This window comes from Tursiops truncatus, chromosome 9 (genome assembly GCF_011762595.2).
Source record: "Tursiops truncatus isolate mTurTru1 chromosome 9, mTurTru1.mat.Y, whole genome shotgun sequence".
In the NCBI taxonomy this organism is placed as follows: Eukaryota; Metazoa; Chordata; class Mammalia; order Artiodactyla; family Delphinidae; genus Tursiops; species Tursiops truncatus.
In genome coordinates, this window is record NC_047042.1 from 103,599,255 (window position 1) to 103,615,107 (window position 15,853).

Below are 15,853 nucleotides of genomic sequence, written 5' to 3' on the forward strand. Positions count from 1 at the left end.
AAATTATGCATGAGTTACCATATTCTAGAAGAGATTTAACTCATATTTCATATTGTTTTAACTTCAGCACAGAAGCTGGGCCTCTTTGAGCCTCCCCCATTGCCACTGTCATCAGACGAATGGGAAAAAGTGAAGCAGAGATCCATCCTGCAAGGGGAGTCCATGCAGCCGTGCCCAATATGCAAAGAAGAATTCGAACTTCGCCCGCAGGTGTTTAGCGTGAGCTTAGATAAGCAGGCCCGTGGGGCATTCTCTAGTGACTGGACTCTGAACTGGGGCTAAGGGAGTCCATGCTTCATTTTCCAGTCTCTTCCTCCTATGTGACCCTCAAAGACTTACATTTTGTTTCCATTAATTAAAGTATGTGTGTGAGAAAGAGCTAAACACCCTCATTAAACAGACTTATTTACTGAATACTGTTAGTTCTCAAGTACAGAGTTTGTACAAAAGGAATGTTCCCATTCCGCTGGCTGTGAGCAGCTGGGGGTGAGCGGGGACGCTGCCGGGAGGGCACCGAGGGCAGAAGGGTGGCGAACTTTTAAGTTGTTTTGTGACTTGAAACCATAAAAGAAAAACCAAGACTGAATCTCTCCAAAGAACCTGTGGAAGGATCTTTAAGTAAAATCTTTTAACAATCTTTATTCATGAAAGTTTACCATAGTAAGATTGATGATAATATGCATAATATACAATCAATCTATGTCATGGGGGTTTTTTCTATACATACTTTGTCTGCCTAATTAAATTTTAATCTCCTGAAAGTTAGGGACTTTGCTATTCTTAGATTTTTTTTTTTTGAGCTAATGGCCACCGTGTAGTGATTTCTCACATGCATAGCATTATGCTTCCTACACAGAGGCACTTGGAAATTTGCTTTAAAAAATACAGCAAATACAGTTAAAGGCAGGCTTAAAATTCACAGCCTAGGAGCCCCAGCCTTACTTACTATACTGGCACGTAAACCCTCAAACTTAATTCGCTTTAATAAGTTTCACTGTTAATGAGTTAGTTCACAGTCATACAATTTTGTTCTTTACTAATTTGAACTCACACGTTATTTTAAACATACTTATTATGTTCTAGTTCTCTACCAGAACCTAATCTTACATATATGAAAGTTGGATATTTCAGAAAGATATTAGCCCTTAAAGCACAGAAATACCTCTAGGATGATTTAGCATTTTAGCAGCAGAAGAGCTAATAAAGCCACGAGGAATCCTTCTGGCCCCAGCAACCTCTTGCGTAATTACGCTATAAATACCTAGCCTGACTGTGGCATGAAGAATGAAAGTTTGAAGTTGAATATCTTAAGGGGGAGTCAGGATGCAGCATGCCCACCATTTCTTCCATGTTGTTTTTTATAAATTTCTCACTATGGCATTTTCGGTTATAGATACAGACGCGTGTTTATTTTGCATTTCTATCTATTGTTCTCATGTTTAGCTTTTTCCTTAGTTATAAACGATAGTTGGCATTTTCCCGACATTTAATGATTTGAGAAGGCTTCAGTTAATCTCGTATGTCTCAGAGGTAGGCATTATACCCCTTTAACAGATGAGGACATAAACAATTCACGTGATCCACAGTGGGCCAGCTCAGGAAGTGTGCCTGGGACAGCTAGAATCTAATCTGAACTTCTGGGACATTTTTAGTGTATTCACCAAGGCTGAATCGTTTATTTTTGTTATCTCAGAGAGTGTTTGCCAATAACAAATGTTTATGGACATTTAAAAGTATATATATATATATATATATATATTTATTTATATATATATATAAATATATATTTTTGTTTGTTTTTTGCGGTACGCGGGCCTCTCACTGCTGCGGCCTCTCCCGTTGCGGAGCACAGGCTCCGGACGCGCAGGCTCAGCGGCCATGGCTCACGGGCCCAGCCGCTCCGCGGCATGTGGGATCCTCCCGGACCAGGGCACAAACCCGTGTCCCCTGCATCAGCAGGCGGACTCCCAACCACTACGCCACCAGGGAAGCCCTGAAAGTATATTTTAAATATACAGAGTAAAATATTATTCAATATAGATCATCAAATGTCTGTTGATAGATGAAACACTCTGAAAGATGATTCTATTGACAATGAGCAATTGAATGCACGAAAGGCTGCTGTTAGATTCAAGGCTGGTAATTAAAAAGGACCTTCATTACTGAGTTTTTCCAATTTAGGGTTATTGGTGGCATGCAGTAAGTTTCAAGGAAAGGTTTTAGATCTTTCTAAGTTCTATTTGTTCTGATATTTCTTCCATTCTTCCCATTAAAGAAGAAAAGTGTAGACCAGACGAAGGCACGGTGGGGGGGGGGGGGGCGGTGGTCACTTTGAAACTGGAAAGTTTCACCAGGATCACGTGGCCCTGGGAAGGTGGAAGCCTGCACTGCTGGTGAAATGCCTCTGCCGCCTGTCTCCGTCCCACACATTCAGAGAGAGGCCGCGGGCGCCTGAGTCGCTTCGTGCTGGCTGTCCTGGTCTCACCCCTCCCTGGCCTTTCCTTCCAGAAGAGCCAGCTACCTTTTTCTTCGTTCAGTCCAAGCTCCTTTGTCACAGCCCAGAATGTCATCACTTGGTGGAGAATTTGGGTCACAGGAAGGTGGAATTTTCTGGAGACCACACTTTCCCTGCATTTAAAAAAGAAAAAGTGATTCATATGTCTCTAGGGTGTATTGCTAATTAAATTCAAGAGTGCAGTTGAGTTGAACAAAGCCCTAAGGAAAGATATTTGTTTTCCTTTCTCTGCTCCCCGCCCCCCAGCCTGGGTCCTCACCAGCGTGCTCTCTCTCTTTGGATCTGCCCAGAAATACTTCTCTTTTGTAATTGTTTCCGTTTTAAATATACACTCATTCTACAGCAAACTTCATGTGTTCGTTTGATGTTTCAGATTGTTGTTAAGTTAGTTTTTCTTGCTGAGATTATATACCTGTGCTATGCTAAACTTAAACGCTAAATATTGTAAATATCAAAGTTGTTAATCTGCTTTGTAAATTTGTCAAAGAAACAACACAGCCTACTTTTTAAATAGTCAGAATTTTTCTTTTAATTAATGCATTGATGCTGCTTCTCTTTTAAACTAATTTAAACTTCAAACATCTCTGTCTTCTCGTGAACAGGTGCTGCTTTCATGTTCCCATGTGTTCCACAGGGTGAGTAACCCGCGTCTGTCCCATCCTGAACTGCTCGCAGCATCCTTGTAGCTCAGAGGGGTGGAGCCTCGTCTCTCTCACTTAAAGGCTCCTCAAAGGAACCACTTATTTTATCCATAACCACCATTTATGCTTAGAAATATGACTTTAGGCTAGAGTACAATTCGTCCTGTTTTGAAAAAGGTGAATTTTCTGTGGCAGAAGAGCCACCGATGTTTGTATGAGAGAGTGTGGCTGGTACGGTACGCCAGAGTGGGTGACAGCTCTCGCCCTCGGAGCTCATTGTGCAGTCGCCCGTATGCAGGGACCATCCGCCTTCACGTGAGGTGTTCCCAGAAGTTTTTGATGTATCTGCATGTATATTCTTATAAAATACCATTTTTGGAGCAAGTTTCAGGAGGAAGGTGTTAACATCTGATGAAACCTCTTCCCTTCATAATCTGAATTGGACTGTCTCATAATTACGAGAGAAAAGAACACTATAATTACATTAGAAGTAAAAATGTTGTTTATAAGTAATTACTCGTAAAATTTTAAGCGAAATGTTTTTCTTCAGGCATGCCTTCAGGCTTTTGAAAAGTTCGGAAATAAAAAAACCTGTCCTCTCTGTAGAAAGAACCAGTATCAAACCAGAGTGATTCACGACGGGGCCCGACTCTTCAGAATAAAGTGTGCGACCAGGTGAGGGGTCCCCGAGCCGCAGGAACGTGCCTGCCCATCTGAGAGGGTGCTCGGAGGCCTTTGGAAGCTGCTGGGGGGTCTTCCCTGTGGCCTGGCCGCGCCCCGGGGCTGGCACGGCAGGGCTGATGGGGTTCTGTGCTCCAGGATCCAGGCCTTCTGGAGGGGACACGTGGTCAGGAAGTGGTACCGGGAGCTGAGGAGGACGGTGCCGCCCACGGACGCCAAGTTGAGGAGAAGGTTCTTTGAAGCAAAGGTGGGTGTGACCCTCGACGCTCCGGGCCGGGTCCCTGCCAGTGACTCATGGGTCACGGAGGCCAGCGAGGCCGTGAAACCCTGAGCCGTACTTCAGTTTGGGGCTTTTTACAAATGGTTGAGATGCGGGCACCCTAAACTGGCTTTCTAACCCAGTCGGTCCATACTTTCAGATTTCCTCTTCTAGTCAAATCATAAATTCATAAAATTGGAATAAGGTTAAATTCAAAGCAACTTCTGTTTGGCCATTTTATGACAGTTGTTTAAATAAACATCCCCTGAGAAATGGAAGCGAACTTAAAAAAAAGAAAGAAAGAAAGGCCCACAGTGCTACCATTTTATTGAGGACCTCCTGGGGTCACCAAAATGCGAGCGTTTTAGAAATAAATAAGTTCAGTTTCTACCCTTTCTTTTAACCATTTTATCTGTACTTTTCGGCTTGTTTGACAACTTTCCATTATGTGCCTCATACAAAATGGCCGGGCCCAGAGGAAGGAGCGGCTACCCGGGCCGCAGTCCCCGGTCTTCCCTCCCCAGCTCAGCGGCTTCAGGCCAACAGCTGCAGCTGTGGCCTCAGAGTCCGCGCCTGTGATGTGAAGGCAGTAACCCCTCCCCGCAGAGCTGCTCCAGCCCTGACCCATAGCACACAGTAGGCACCGGAAATTTTGTATTTATTACTAATGTTAACATATTGTTCAAGTTAGTCTTTATGCTGTTTCAGATTTAGTGCTATAGTCCACGTTTCTTTAGGACAGCACGGTATGAGAGTATGCTATTCTGACGATGTGACCCTCAAATCACTAAGATAAAACTCACGGTCACACTTCCCTGTTACACTTATTTGTGGAAGCATCACTCACACATTTATTTCGATCTTTTCTAAACGTGCCTATTTTGGGGGCTGCACTCCCACATGGAACAATGAGTGATAGAAAATTACCCTTCACTGTGTGCGGGATCCCCTTTCTTCCGCTGTATGACTTCCGTGGGCGTGTGAAGCGTAAGGACCTTGGCCCCGTGCAGCTGCCATCAACACGTCAACCCCGTGCTGTCGTCCGACCCCCGGCCTGACCTCAGGCCGCCGGGCTGCTGTCTGTGCGTCTCCTTCTCTGGCGTCTTGCAACTTCGCCCACCTTCTGTGTGCCGGGGTGGGAGGTGTGAGGGGCTTCTTCACAGCGTCCCAGGACTGCGCGGGAATCGGAAGAGTAAGAGGATTTAGACTCGACTCTAAAGCAGTGCGATAATAGATTTTTTTTTCTAATACCCTTCCTGATCGCTTAGGTAACTGTTCCAAGCAAGGTGGCTATCAGTATGTGCAAAAGAAAATCAGAGTCATGGCTTATGTGATGTCTGTGCCTCAGACTTACCAAGAAAATACACTTGATTTGCCCTCAGGAGTAGGAGACCATTAAAGGCAGTATGTGAGCAAATGGCCTTAAAATACTGTGGATCTCGATGACGGAAGTTGAACAGTGGCTTCTGTGGCGCCGGCCGGCTGGAGATGCCCATGATGCTGTCCCCTGTCCTGGCTCTAGGAGGCGCCCCTCTGGCAGGGTGGGCAGTTCCTTGCAGCCGCTCTGGCCTTTGGAGAAGTCGGGGCAGAAGCAGGGGGGTGAGAGGCTGTGATCGAGAATGTGGGATTCTACCTTGTTTTCTCCTAGTCATTCACACCCCTTCCAGCAGGACAGGGTGCAGAGGACATCTGGGACAGGGGATGGGGTCCTGTTCTGTTGCACTTCTGTTTAGGAAATGACTCTTGCAATCTGATGATTTTTTCCTACCTTTTCCAACTTGAGGGAACTCACATGCTGAGCTATAGGCATGATCTAGGATGCGTTAATCCACAACTTTAAAATGCCAGTGTGCTTTAATGGAATTTGAAAGGTGACTGAACTAGGTCACCGAATTTCATTTTACCCAGGATTCTACAGATATATCCAGACTGTATAGATGCACACAAATGATAGGTTGAGAACTGTGTCAGTAAATTACTATAAGCTATTGGGTGAACAACTGTCGAGGAACTGGATTTTCACACAATCTCAAAGAATCATCCCACACATCAGTGAGAATTTATAAAAAGAATGAGAAGTCTGTACACTGGAAAGGTCTGGTAGACATCTTCGCAGCCCAGTGACCGCCACTAGCTGCACAGAGTGACCCACGGGTCCCTAATGTGCACGAGGAGCACCGGGACCGAACACTGCCTTTGCACTTTCATACCAAAGCTGCTTCACCTGAACCCAGTCGTGAGGACACATGCAACCAGGCAAATCTGAAGTGAGGAATATTCTGCAAAACAGCTGACTTCAATTGTAAAGTGTTATAAAGAAAAGAAGAGGAATGTTCTAGAACAAAGATGTCTGAGAGATATAACATTTAAATGTAATGAGAGGTCTTTGGTTGGATCCTGGATCAAAACTAAATGTAAAACCAGTGCTATAATTGGGATATGTGGGGATATGAACATGGACCATATATTATACAGTAGTCATGTGTCAGTTGTGTGTTCACTGCAGTGTCACTGTCAGGTACAGTGTCCTGGTTCTCAGGAGTCACATGCTGAAGGATTTAGGGGTGAAGTATTGTGATGTCTGCATCTAACCCTTAAATAGATCACACACCCACATATACACATGTACATCCGAAGAGAGAATACAAATGCAGTGAAATGTTAACAATTAAAATGTAAAGATAGGGCTTCCCCGGTGGCGCAGTGGTTGAGAGTCCGCCTGCCGATGCAGGGGACGCGGGTTCGTGCCTCGGTCTGGGAAGATCCCACATGCTGCGGAGCGGCGGGCCCGTGAGCCATGGCCGTTGACCCTGCACGTCCGGAGCCTGTGCTCCGCAACAGGAGAGGCCACAACAGTGAGAGGCCCACATACCGCAAAAAAAAAAAAAAAAAAGTAAAGATAAACTCTATATGAAATGTAGAACTAGTGTACAGTTTCTAAATCCCAAGGAGTTGGGCTTGAGTCAGACATGAGAAGGAAGCGGGGGGGTTGGAGGGAGGAGGAGAGGGTATAAACAAAAATGGAGTCCACTCCTCACACCAGAATATATTCCATACAGAACAAAGAGTTAAACATGAAAACTTAAACAGAGTAATTTTAGAAGAAGGCATTAAAAATAAATTCCTCATCTGGGAGGGAGAAGGACCTCTCTGGTAGGATCTGTAAAACGATAAACACACACAAAACATAACAGAACGGATTGGTAACTACATAAAACTTCAAAACATATGTATAGGGAGAAAAAATGGAAAGACCAATGACAAATCAGGAAAACATATTTGCAATTCAAAGGACTAGAAGCAAATTTCCTTAATATGTGACAAGCAGTTTACAGGACTACGGATACGTGATTACCATATAAAAAGACGCTCAACCTTACTCATAATTAGAGAAAACTAAACTAAAGCAAGAATAAGAACCTATTTCACCTATTAGATTGGCAAGAATTGAAAATTTTGATGATAATTATCTAGAGCTGATAAGAAGGAGGGGGAGATAGTCTTATAAGCCGTTGGTAGAACTAAGAATGTACCATCCTGCTGGCTGGCAGCTCCCTTTGGTCCCTTCTCTAGAAATTTACCCCCCAGATATGCTCATAATGTTTTCTAAGATACATTCATGAGTATGTTAACTATAGCAATGATTATAAAAGAGGAAGAACGATAAACAACCCAAGACCCTGCCACCAAGGAAGCATGCATACAATGATTTCTTCACAGCAATTATGAAGACCAAAGTGGATATATATGTGGTGATATAAAAAGATTTCCTACAGGGACTTCCCTTGCGGTCCAGTGGTTAGGGCTCCACGTTTCCACTGCAGGGGGCACGGGTTCGATCCCTGGTCAGGGAAATAAAATCCCGAATGCCACGCAGCACGGCCAAAAAATAAAAAAAAAAAAAGATTCCGTACAAGTCAGGAAAAGGCAACAAGAAAGGATAATGAGTAGAAAACGTAAGATGATAGGATAACAGTTACAACAAACAACGATTGAGATAAATTTCTGTATTAACAGATTCTTGAATTACATTGAAAAAAATCTGCTAGTAGCTGCTTATGGGAGATTTGAGCCAAATGAAACAAAAACGTTCTACACAAAGACATGCTCAAGAATAAATGAGGAATGCACAAACAAAAGAAATAAAATAGAAAATCACAATAAAATAAATGAATTTTAAAGTGTATTTGGGAATCTAACATACACTATTCTGGTGTTCATGACACTGCTATTCTGTGGTACATCGCTAAAGCTTTACTTAGAGGACAGTAGTGTCAAATACATTTATTATTGAACAAGAAAGATGAAAGAATAATGAACCAACCATTCAAATCTTTAAATGTAGGAAGTAGAAAGTATAAAAATAAAATAAGTAATTTATTAGGATAAAAGTAAAACTGGTAAATGAAGCCAATAGCTGGTACTTTGGAAAAGAGAAACTATAAGATAAACAGCTCATCAGAGTTTAAAAAACATTAACAGTGAGGTGGATGGACCTAGAATCTGTCATACAGAGTGAAGTAAGCCAGAAAGAGAAAAACAAATGCCGTGTGCTAACACATATATATGGAATCTAAAAAAAAGAAAAAGTGGTTCTGATGAACCTAGGAGCAGGACAGGAATAAAGACGCAGATGTAGAGAATGGACTTGAGGACACGGGGAGGCGGAAGGGTAAGCTGGGACGAAGTGAGAGAGTGGCATTGACATATATACACTACCAAATGTAAAATAGATAGCTAGTGGGAAGCAGCCACATAGCACAGGGAGATCAGCTCGGTGCTTTGTGACCACCTAGAGGGGTGGGATAGGGAGGGTGGGAGGGAGAGGCAAGAGAGAGGGGAGATGGGGATATATGTATACGTATAGCTGATTCACTTCGTTATACAGCAGAAACTAACACAACATTGTAAAGCAATTACACTCCAATAAAGCTGTTAAAAAAGAAAAAAAAGCTCTTCCAAAAAAAAAAAAAAACAGGTACAACTACGAGGTAAAGTCTCACCAGGGTTAAAACAAATTAGATAAAGCAGAATGCAGATACACAGAATGGGAGGCATAATCACATATGTGGAAATTATCTCTAAATTATACAAGACTATTGTATACAACTTTGTGCTGTTAAATCTGAAAATATAATTGAAATTACCTCCTATAAAAATAGCAAACATAGAAAGAAATATAAAATATAAAAATGACTGAGAAAGGGGCTTCCCTGGTGGCGCAGTGGTTACGAGTCCACCTGCCAATGCAGGGGACTCTGGTGGGTACGAGCCCTGGTCCGGGAAGATCCCCCATGCCTTGGAGCACCTAAGCCCGTGAGCCACAACTACTGAGCCTACACTCTAGAGCCTGTGAGCCACAACTACTGAAGCTCACACACCTAGAGCTCATGCTCCACAACAAGAGAAGCCACCACAATGAGAAGTCCATGCACCGCAACGAAGAGCAGCCCCTGCTCGCTGCAACTAGAGAAAGCCCGCGCGCAGCAATGAAGACCTAATGCAGCCAAAAATAAAATAAATTTTAAGAAAATGACAGAAAAATGATACTAAAGCATCTCAATCTTTACTGAAAATATATTAAATTTAACAGCCATTCCTAATAATGACAGCGAACTAGAACTAAATGAAATTTCCTTGTCTCAACAAAGACTATATATCAGAAACTAAAAACACATTATTTTAGATAGTGAAACCCTAAAGATGCTAAATAGGTTACCCACAATCACACTTTGGCCATTCCTTGCCAATGCAATAATACAAGAAAACAAAACTACAATGTGTGTGCATTATATAACCCATATTTACTGTCTATACACACGGATTTTAAATCTATAAAATCATTTGAAAAATTATTGGAACCAAACCATTAGATGTTCAAATTCAAGATAAATATGCAATAATAATTGCATCCTGTATAGCAACAATAATCAGATATAAAATGCAATGGAAAAGGATCCCTTTCATAATAGTTAATACCTAAAAATAAACTTACAAGAAATATATAAATACTGATAAGGAAAAGTTTTTCTGAGGATGACATTGGCAATATGGCCAAATAAGTTGTCCCTCACTTGTATTCCCCCTAACCAGCAACATAGCTTGGCATTCATCCACGGACAAAACTGCCTTAGTGGGAGCTGTGGGATCCAGCTCCATAAGCCAAGGGACCCGGGAGGAGTCTCACCCACCCAAGCGTCGAGTCACAGGCACACACACCTTGGTCCAGGCTGTGGACCCTGAAGTGGCCCTTGACCTGCTCCAGGCTGCCGCAGCCCCTCTCGCCTGCAGCCTGGGTGCCCCTGGAGAGCACTGCCTTAGACAATCACCTACCAACAAGAAAGCCTTTGTGGAAGCCCACGTTTCCAAAGGCAAAGTTCCAGCACACTGTTGGAACAACAAAAAGAAATACAAGTTTGGACACATTGGAGAGGGAAAGAATAGCCTGACTTTACCCACGTCACCCTCCCCCCAAGGAAGCACAGCTCAGGGCCAAGTGATTTCCCCCACAGGGGAAAATGAGGGCATGTGAGTAAGTGCCTGGCTTCCCCAGCCATGTGGGACACTGCCAAAGAGGCTCATCTTTCCCTCACCCCATCCAGAGTACTGAATTATGAGCCACATGACTGGGGATGGAAAAGACTGGGGAAGCAGTAAATAGGACTCTCAGAGGACATTAAAGGGATATGGATCCTACCAACAGTGTTGAGGACTCCATCAAGAAGCCCCCTCAGGAGCCACTGGGGATGCCTCTCCTGTAGCTCCCTCTCCTGGCCCCAGCACTCCACATGCCTCGCCCACACCACGTGGCTGGCTCCCTGGGTGCACCCCTGATAGTGAGAGCCAGCTTTGGCAGATAGCTAGTGAGCATGTGCAGAAAGCCAGCCTGGGTCTGCAGGCAGGGAGGCACCACCGACTCGAGCTCCAGCCTCACCTTGGGAAAGCAAAGGAGGCTGTCAGCACCTAGCCTGATGTGTTGCAGGATTGAGAGAAGGCACACATGCTTGGAATTCTGCCACAGAGGGAGCAAGGAGCATGGAGCAGGCATATCCATAGACCGTCTGAGAAGCCTCAGTATCCTAGCAGGGCTGGTGGAAGGGATTTCTCTCCTGAAGCCAGTCAGTAACGACTGGGGGAGGTGACTGCTTCCTCAGATGCAAAGACAGCAACACAAGACTTCAAGGAACATGAAAATCAAGGAAATATGACAACACCAAAGGATCACACTAATCTTCCAATAACTGACCTCAAAGACATGGAGATCTGTGATTTACGTGATAAAGAATTCAAAATAAATGTTTTGAGGAAGCTCGATGAGCTACAAGAAAATACAGAAAAACCACTCAACGAAATCAGGAAAACAATACAGGAACAAAATGAGAAGTTTAACAGAGGGACAGAAAAAATTAAAAAGAACCAAGCAAATTCTGGAGCTGAAGTATACAATGAATGAAATGGAAAATTCAGTAGAAAGCATCAACATTAGAACGGATCAACCAGAAGAATAAGCCTGTGAATTAGAAGACAAAACCTTTGAAATTATTCAGTAGGAGGAGAACAAAGAAAAAAGAAAGAAAAAGAGTGAAGAAAGCATATGTGATCTTTGGGATACAGCAGAAGAAACAATTTGTAAATTATTAGAGTCCCAGGAGAAGAGAGGAAGAAGGAGGCAGAAAGGATATAAAGAAATAATGGCTGAGAACTTCCCAGATGGGGGAGAGATTTAGATATCCAAGTGTATGAAGCTCATAGGTCACCAAACAAACTCAACTTAAAGAGATCTTCTCCAAGACACATTACAATAAAACTCAAAAATCAAAGACAAAGAGAGAATCTTAAAAGCAGCAAGAGACAATAAGCTTGTAACTAACTTAACAAGAAAATGCCCATAGGCTAACTGGATTTCTCAGCAGAAACCTCAGAAGATGCCCAAGTGCTAAAAGGAAAACACTGCCAACCAAGAATACTCTATCTGGCAAAGACATCCTTCAGAAATGAAGGAGAGATTAAAGACTTTCACAGACAAACAAAAGCTGAGGGAGTTCATCACTAGACCTGCCTCACGAGAAACGCTGAAAGGAGTTTTTCAAGCTTAAAAGAAAGGATGCTAATTAGTAACATCACACTTGTAAAAGAAAGTACGTAGTCAAATTCAGAATATTCTAATATTGTAGTATTATGGTGTATTAACCACTTAACTCTCTTATAAAGGTTAAAGGACAAAAGTATTGAAAATAACTATAGCTACAATAATTTGTTAATGAATATACACTATAAAAAAGATGTAAATTGTGACATCAAAAACACAAAAGGGGGGAGTAAAAGGGTAAAGTTTTTGTATGCAATCAAAGTTATCAGTGTGAAATACACTTATACCTATACGATGTTTTATGTAAGCCTCATGGTAACCACAAAGCAAAACCCTACAGTAGATACACTAAGATCAAGAGAAAGGATGAGTGTGTACCACTCTGGAAAGTCATCAATTCACAATGGAACACAGCAAGTGAGGAAGAAAGGAACAAGGGAACTACAAAACAGCCAGAAGACAATAAGGTGGCATTAGTAAGTCCTCACCTATCAGTAATTACTCTTAATGCAAATGAATTAATTTCTCCAATCAAAAGGCATAGAAGGACTGCATAGATAAAAAACAAAACTCATACGCTGCCGACAAGAGACTCACTCCACCATTAAGGGCACAAATAGGCTCAAAGTGCAGGGACAGAAAAAGATATTCTACTCATGTGGAACCCAAAAGAGAGCAGGGGTAGCTATGCTTCTGTTAGACAAAATGGACTTTAAAGCTGTAACAGACAGAAAAGGTCATTATATAATGATAAAGTGATTAATTCATCAAGAGGATATAACAAAAATTAACTCAAAGTGCATTAAAGACTTAAACCTAAAGCCTGAAACCACAAAACTCCTAGAAGAAAGCACAGGGGCAGGGAATTCCCTGCCAGTCCAGTGGTTAAGACTTCGCCTTCCAATGCAGGGGACGTGGGTTCGATTCCTGGTCAGGGAACTAAGGTCCCACACCACGGGGCAAATAAGCCCGCGTGCCACAACTACTGAGCTCACATGCCTCAACGAGAGAGCCCGTGTGCCGCAAACTACAGAGCCCACGTGCTCTGGAGCCCTCGTGCCACAACTAGAGAGAAACTTGAGCACCACAACTAAGAGCCTCCGTGCTACAACTAAGACCCGATGCAGCCAAAAAAAGAAAAATAAATAAATTAAATTAATATTTAAAAAAGGAAAGAAAGCACAGGGGAAAATCTTGACAATGGTCTCAGCAATGATTTTTTGGATATAACACCAAAAACACAAGCAACAAAAGCAAAAATAAATAAAGGGACTACATCAAACTTAATAGCTTCTGCACATCACTGGAAACAGTCTACAAATGAAAAAAGACAACTTACAAATTGGGAGAAAATATTTGCAAATCATATATCTCATAAGGGGTTTTTATCCAAAATATATAGAGAACACATACAACTCAATAGCCAAAAAACCCAAATGTCTGATTAAAAAACTGGGCAGAGGAAGTGAATAGGGATTTTTCTGAAGACATAACAAATGGCCAACAGGTACATGAAAAAGGTCTTCAGTATCACTAATCATCAGGGAACTGCAAATCAACACCACAATGAGATATCACCTCACACCTCTTAGAATGACTGTCATCAAAAAGACAACAAATACCAAGTGTTGGTGATGTGGAGAAAAGGGAGCCCTCCTGCACTGTTGGTGGGAATGTAAATTGGTACAGCCTCTATGGAGAACAGTATGGAGGTTCCTCAAAAAATTAAAAGTAGGACTACCATATGACCCAGCAATTCCACTCCTGGGCATCTGTCCTTCCAAAGGAGATGAAACCGAGATCTCACAGAGATCTCTGCACTTCCCTGTTCATGGCAGCATTAGGCACAGCAGCCCAGACACGGAAACAACCTAAGTGTCCGTCAACAGATAAATGGATAAGAAGATGTGGTACATCTACAATGGAATTCAGCCAGGAGAAAGAAAGAAATCCTACCATTTGCAACAACGTGAATGAACCTTGAGGACGTTATGCTAAATGAAATAAATCAGGCAGAGAAAGACAAATATGGTATGATTCCGCTTATGTGTAGAATCTAAAAAAGTCGAACTCAAAGAAACAGAGCAGATGGTGGTGGCCAGGGGCTTGGGGAGAGGGGTGGGGGGAATGGGGAGATGCCGGTCAGAGAGCAAGCTTCCAGTTAGGAGATGCCCTAATGCACAGCATGGTGCCTACAGTTGCCAGTATGGTATTACAGCCTTGAAAGCTGCCAGGAGATCTGAAACGTTCTCACCACAAAAAAGAAATGGTAACTGTGTGAGATGATGGGGGTGTTAACTAACCTTCCGGTGGTCATCGCTTCCCAACATATAAATGCATCACATCATCACACTGTACACCTTAAACTTACACCATGTTGTACATCAGTTATATCCCAATAAGGCTGTAATGAGGTAGAACATCCTTGTTAAATATCAAAATATATACAAAATTTTGGTAACTAAGATTCTTGTGAAATGTTAGATGAACAGGTGATGAACCAGCAGAAAGTCACCCACCTCAGTGCACAGGGATTCTAAGTCTACAGTAAAGGACACATATGAGATCAGTGAAGAAAAAGATTGAGAAAATCAATTAATTTATGCATTCATGTGAAGGAGAAAAATAGACATTACTTCATACCTTATCCTCAAAAAAGTTCCACATGGATTAATTATGTAAATACTTTTTAAGTGAATAAATAAAATTAGTAGAATACAACATAGATGTCATACTGGGCACTGAGCTCTGCCCGCACTCTGGCAGGGGGAACGGCCTGGTGACCCCAGTGTGAGGTAGAAGCTTCGACGCTGACGCTGCAGGTGGAGCGAGGGGTCAGCGGCCCCCACCTCTCCAGGCCGCTGTGCAGAAAAGCACTGGACACACTGACGGTCGACAAGGCAAAGTGACCACCTTCACTTGGATTTTTAGTAACAGTGGAGCATTGGCTTATACATACATTAAGACACATATATTCTTTAGGGGTTTCGGCTATTTTCTTGTGGTTTTTAAAAGATGTAATCCTGCGAGTAGAGTAAGTATTTCACAGTGCAGCACTAGAACAGCCTGATGACAAAGAATGTTAGACATGAAACAACCATGCACCCTGAGTTAGTAAAGAGAGAAATCATCATCCAGAGGTGCCTTTAGGAAAGACTTTTATCTTAGTTTAATAGTGTACCCCATTTTACAAAAGAACTAAATAGCATTTTTCTAATGATAGAAACTGAATTTATTCAGTTCATTGAGGAACAAACGTGTGTTTCAGTAAAAAAATAAGTTTGATCATTTTCCTTTAAATACCTGTAAAAATACTTTAACTTAAGCTTGTCAGTATAATGAGGCTTTAAAGTCTAGAAATCACAGGTGAAGATATTTAAAATAAAAATATAACTCTTGGTCCTGGATTCTCATTATATTCATCTTTACAGTTTTTCAGAGCTAACCATGTACCCTGAAGCCCAGCCTCAGAAGAATTGGGGTCTGTAGGTTTCCTAGTAATAGATGCAGTGAAAGATAAATTCCAGAGCCAAAGTGAACAGCGAGTTCATCAAGGCTCCTTGGGGCGGGAGACTAGCTCTGTGACAGGGACATTCCAGGAGTGGCGGGTTTCCTGCACAGGCCTGCCCTTCAGCTCTGCAGTTTGACACCCGTGCCTTCAGCCCGTC

The 15,853-nt window shown here is 42.5% G+C and overlaps 1 protein-coding gene across 3 annotated transcripts in view; it reads left to right on the forward strand.

Moving 5' to 3' along the window:
* The window catches only part of RNF32 (ring finger protein 32), a 38,764-nt gene that overhangs the window by 13,458 nt on the left and 9,453 nt on the right, over positions 1 to 15,853 (forward strand). For 2 of the 3 annotated variants that reach the window (XM_073810140.1, XM_073810139.1), the window contains exons 4-7: positions 68 to 210; positions 3,118 to 3,150; positions 3,707 to 3,831; positions 3,976 to 4,084. In XM_073810140.1, the coding sequence (XP_073666241.1) occupies positions 68 to 210; positions 3,118 to 3,150; positions 3,707 to 3,831; positions 3,976 to 4,084 (410 nt within the window). Of the gene's footprint in view, positions 1 to 67; positions 211 to 3,117; positions 3,151 to 3,706; positions 3,832 to 3,975; positions 4,085 to 5,364; positions 6,564 to 15,853 lie in introns of those variants that run through there. The other variant, XM_073810141.1, reaches the window with a different exon arrangement.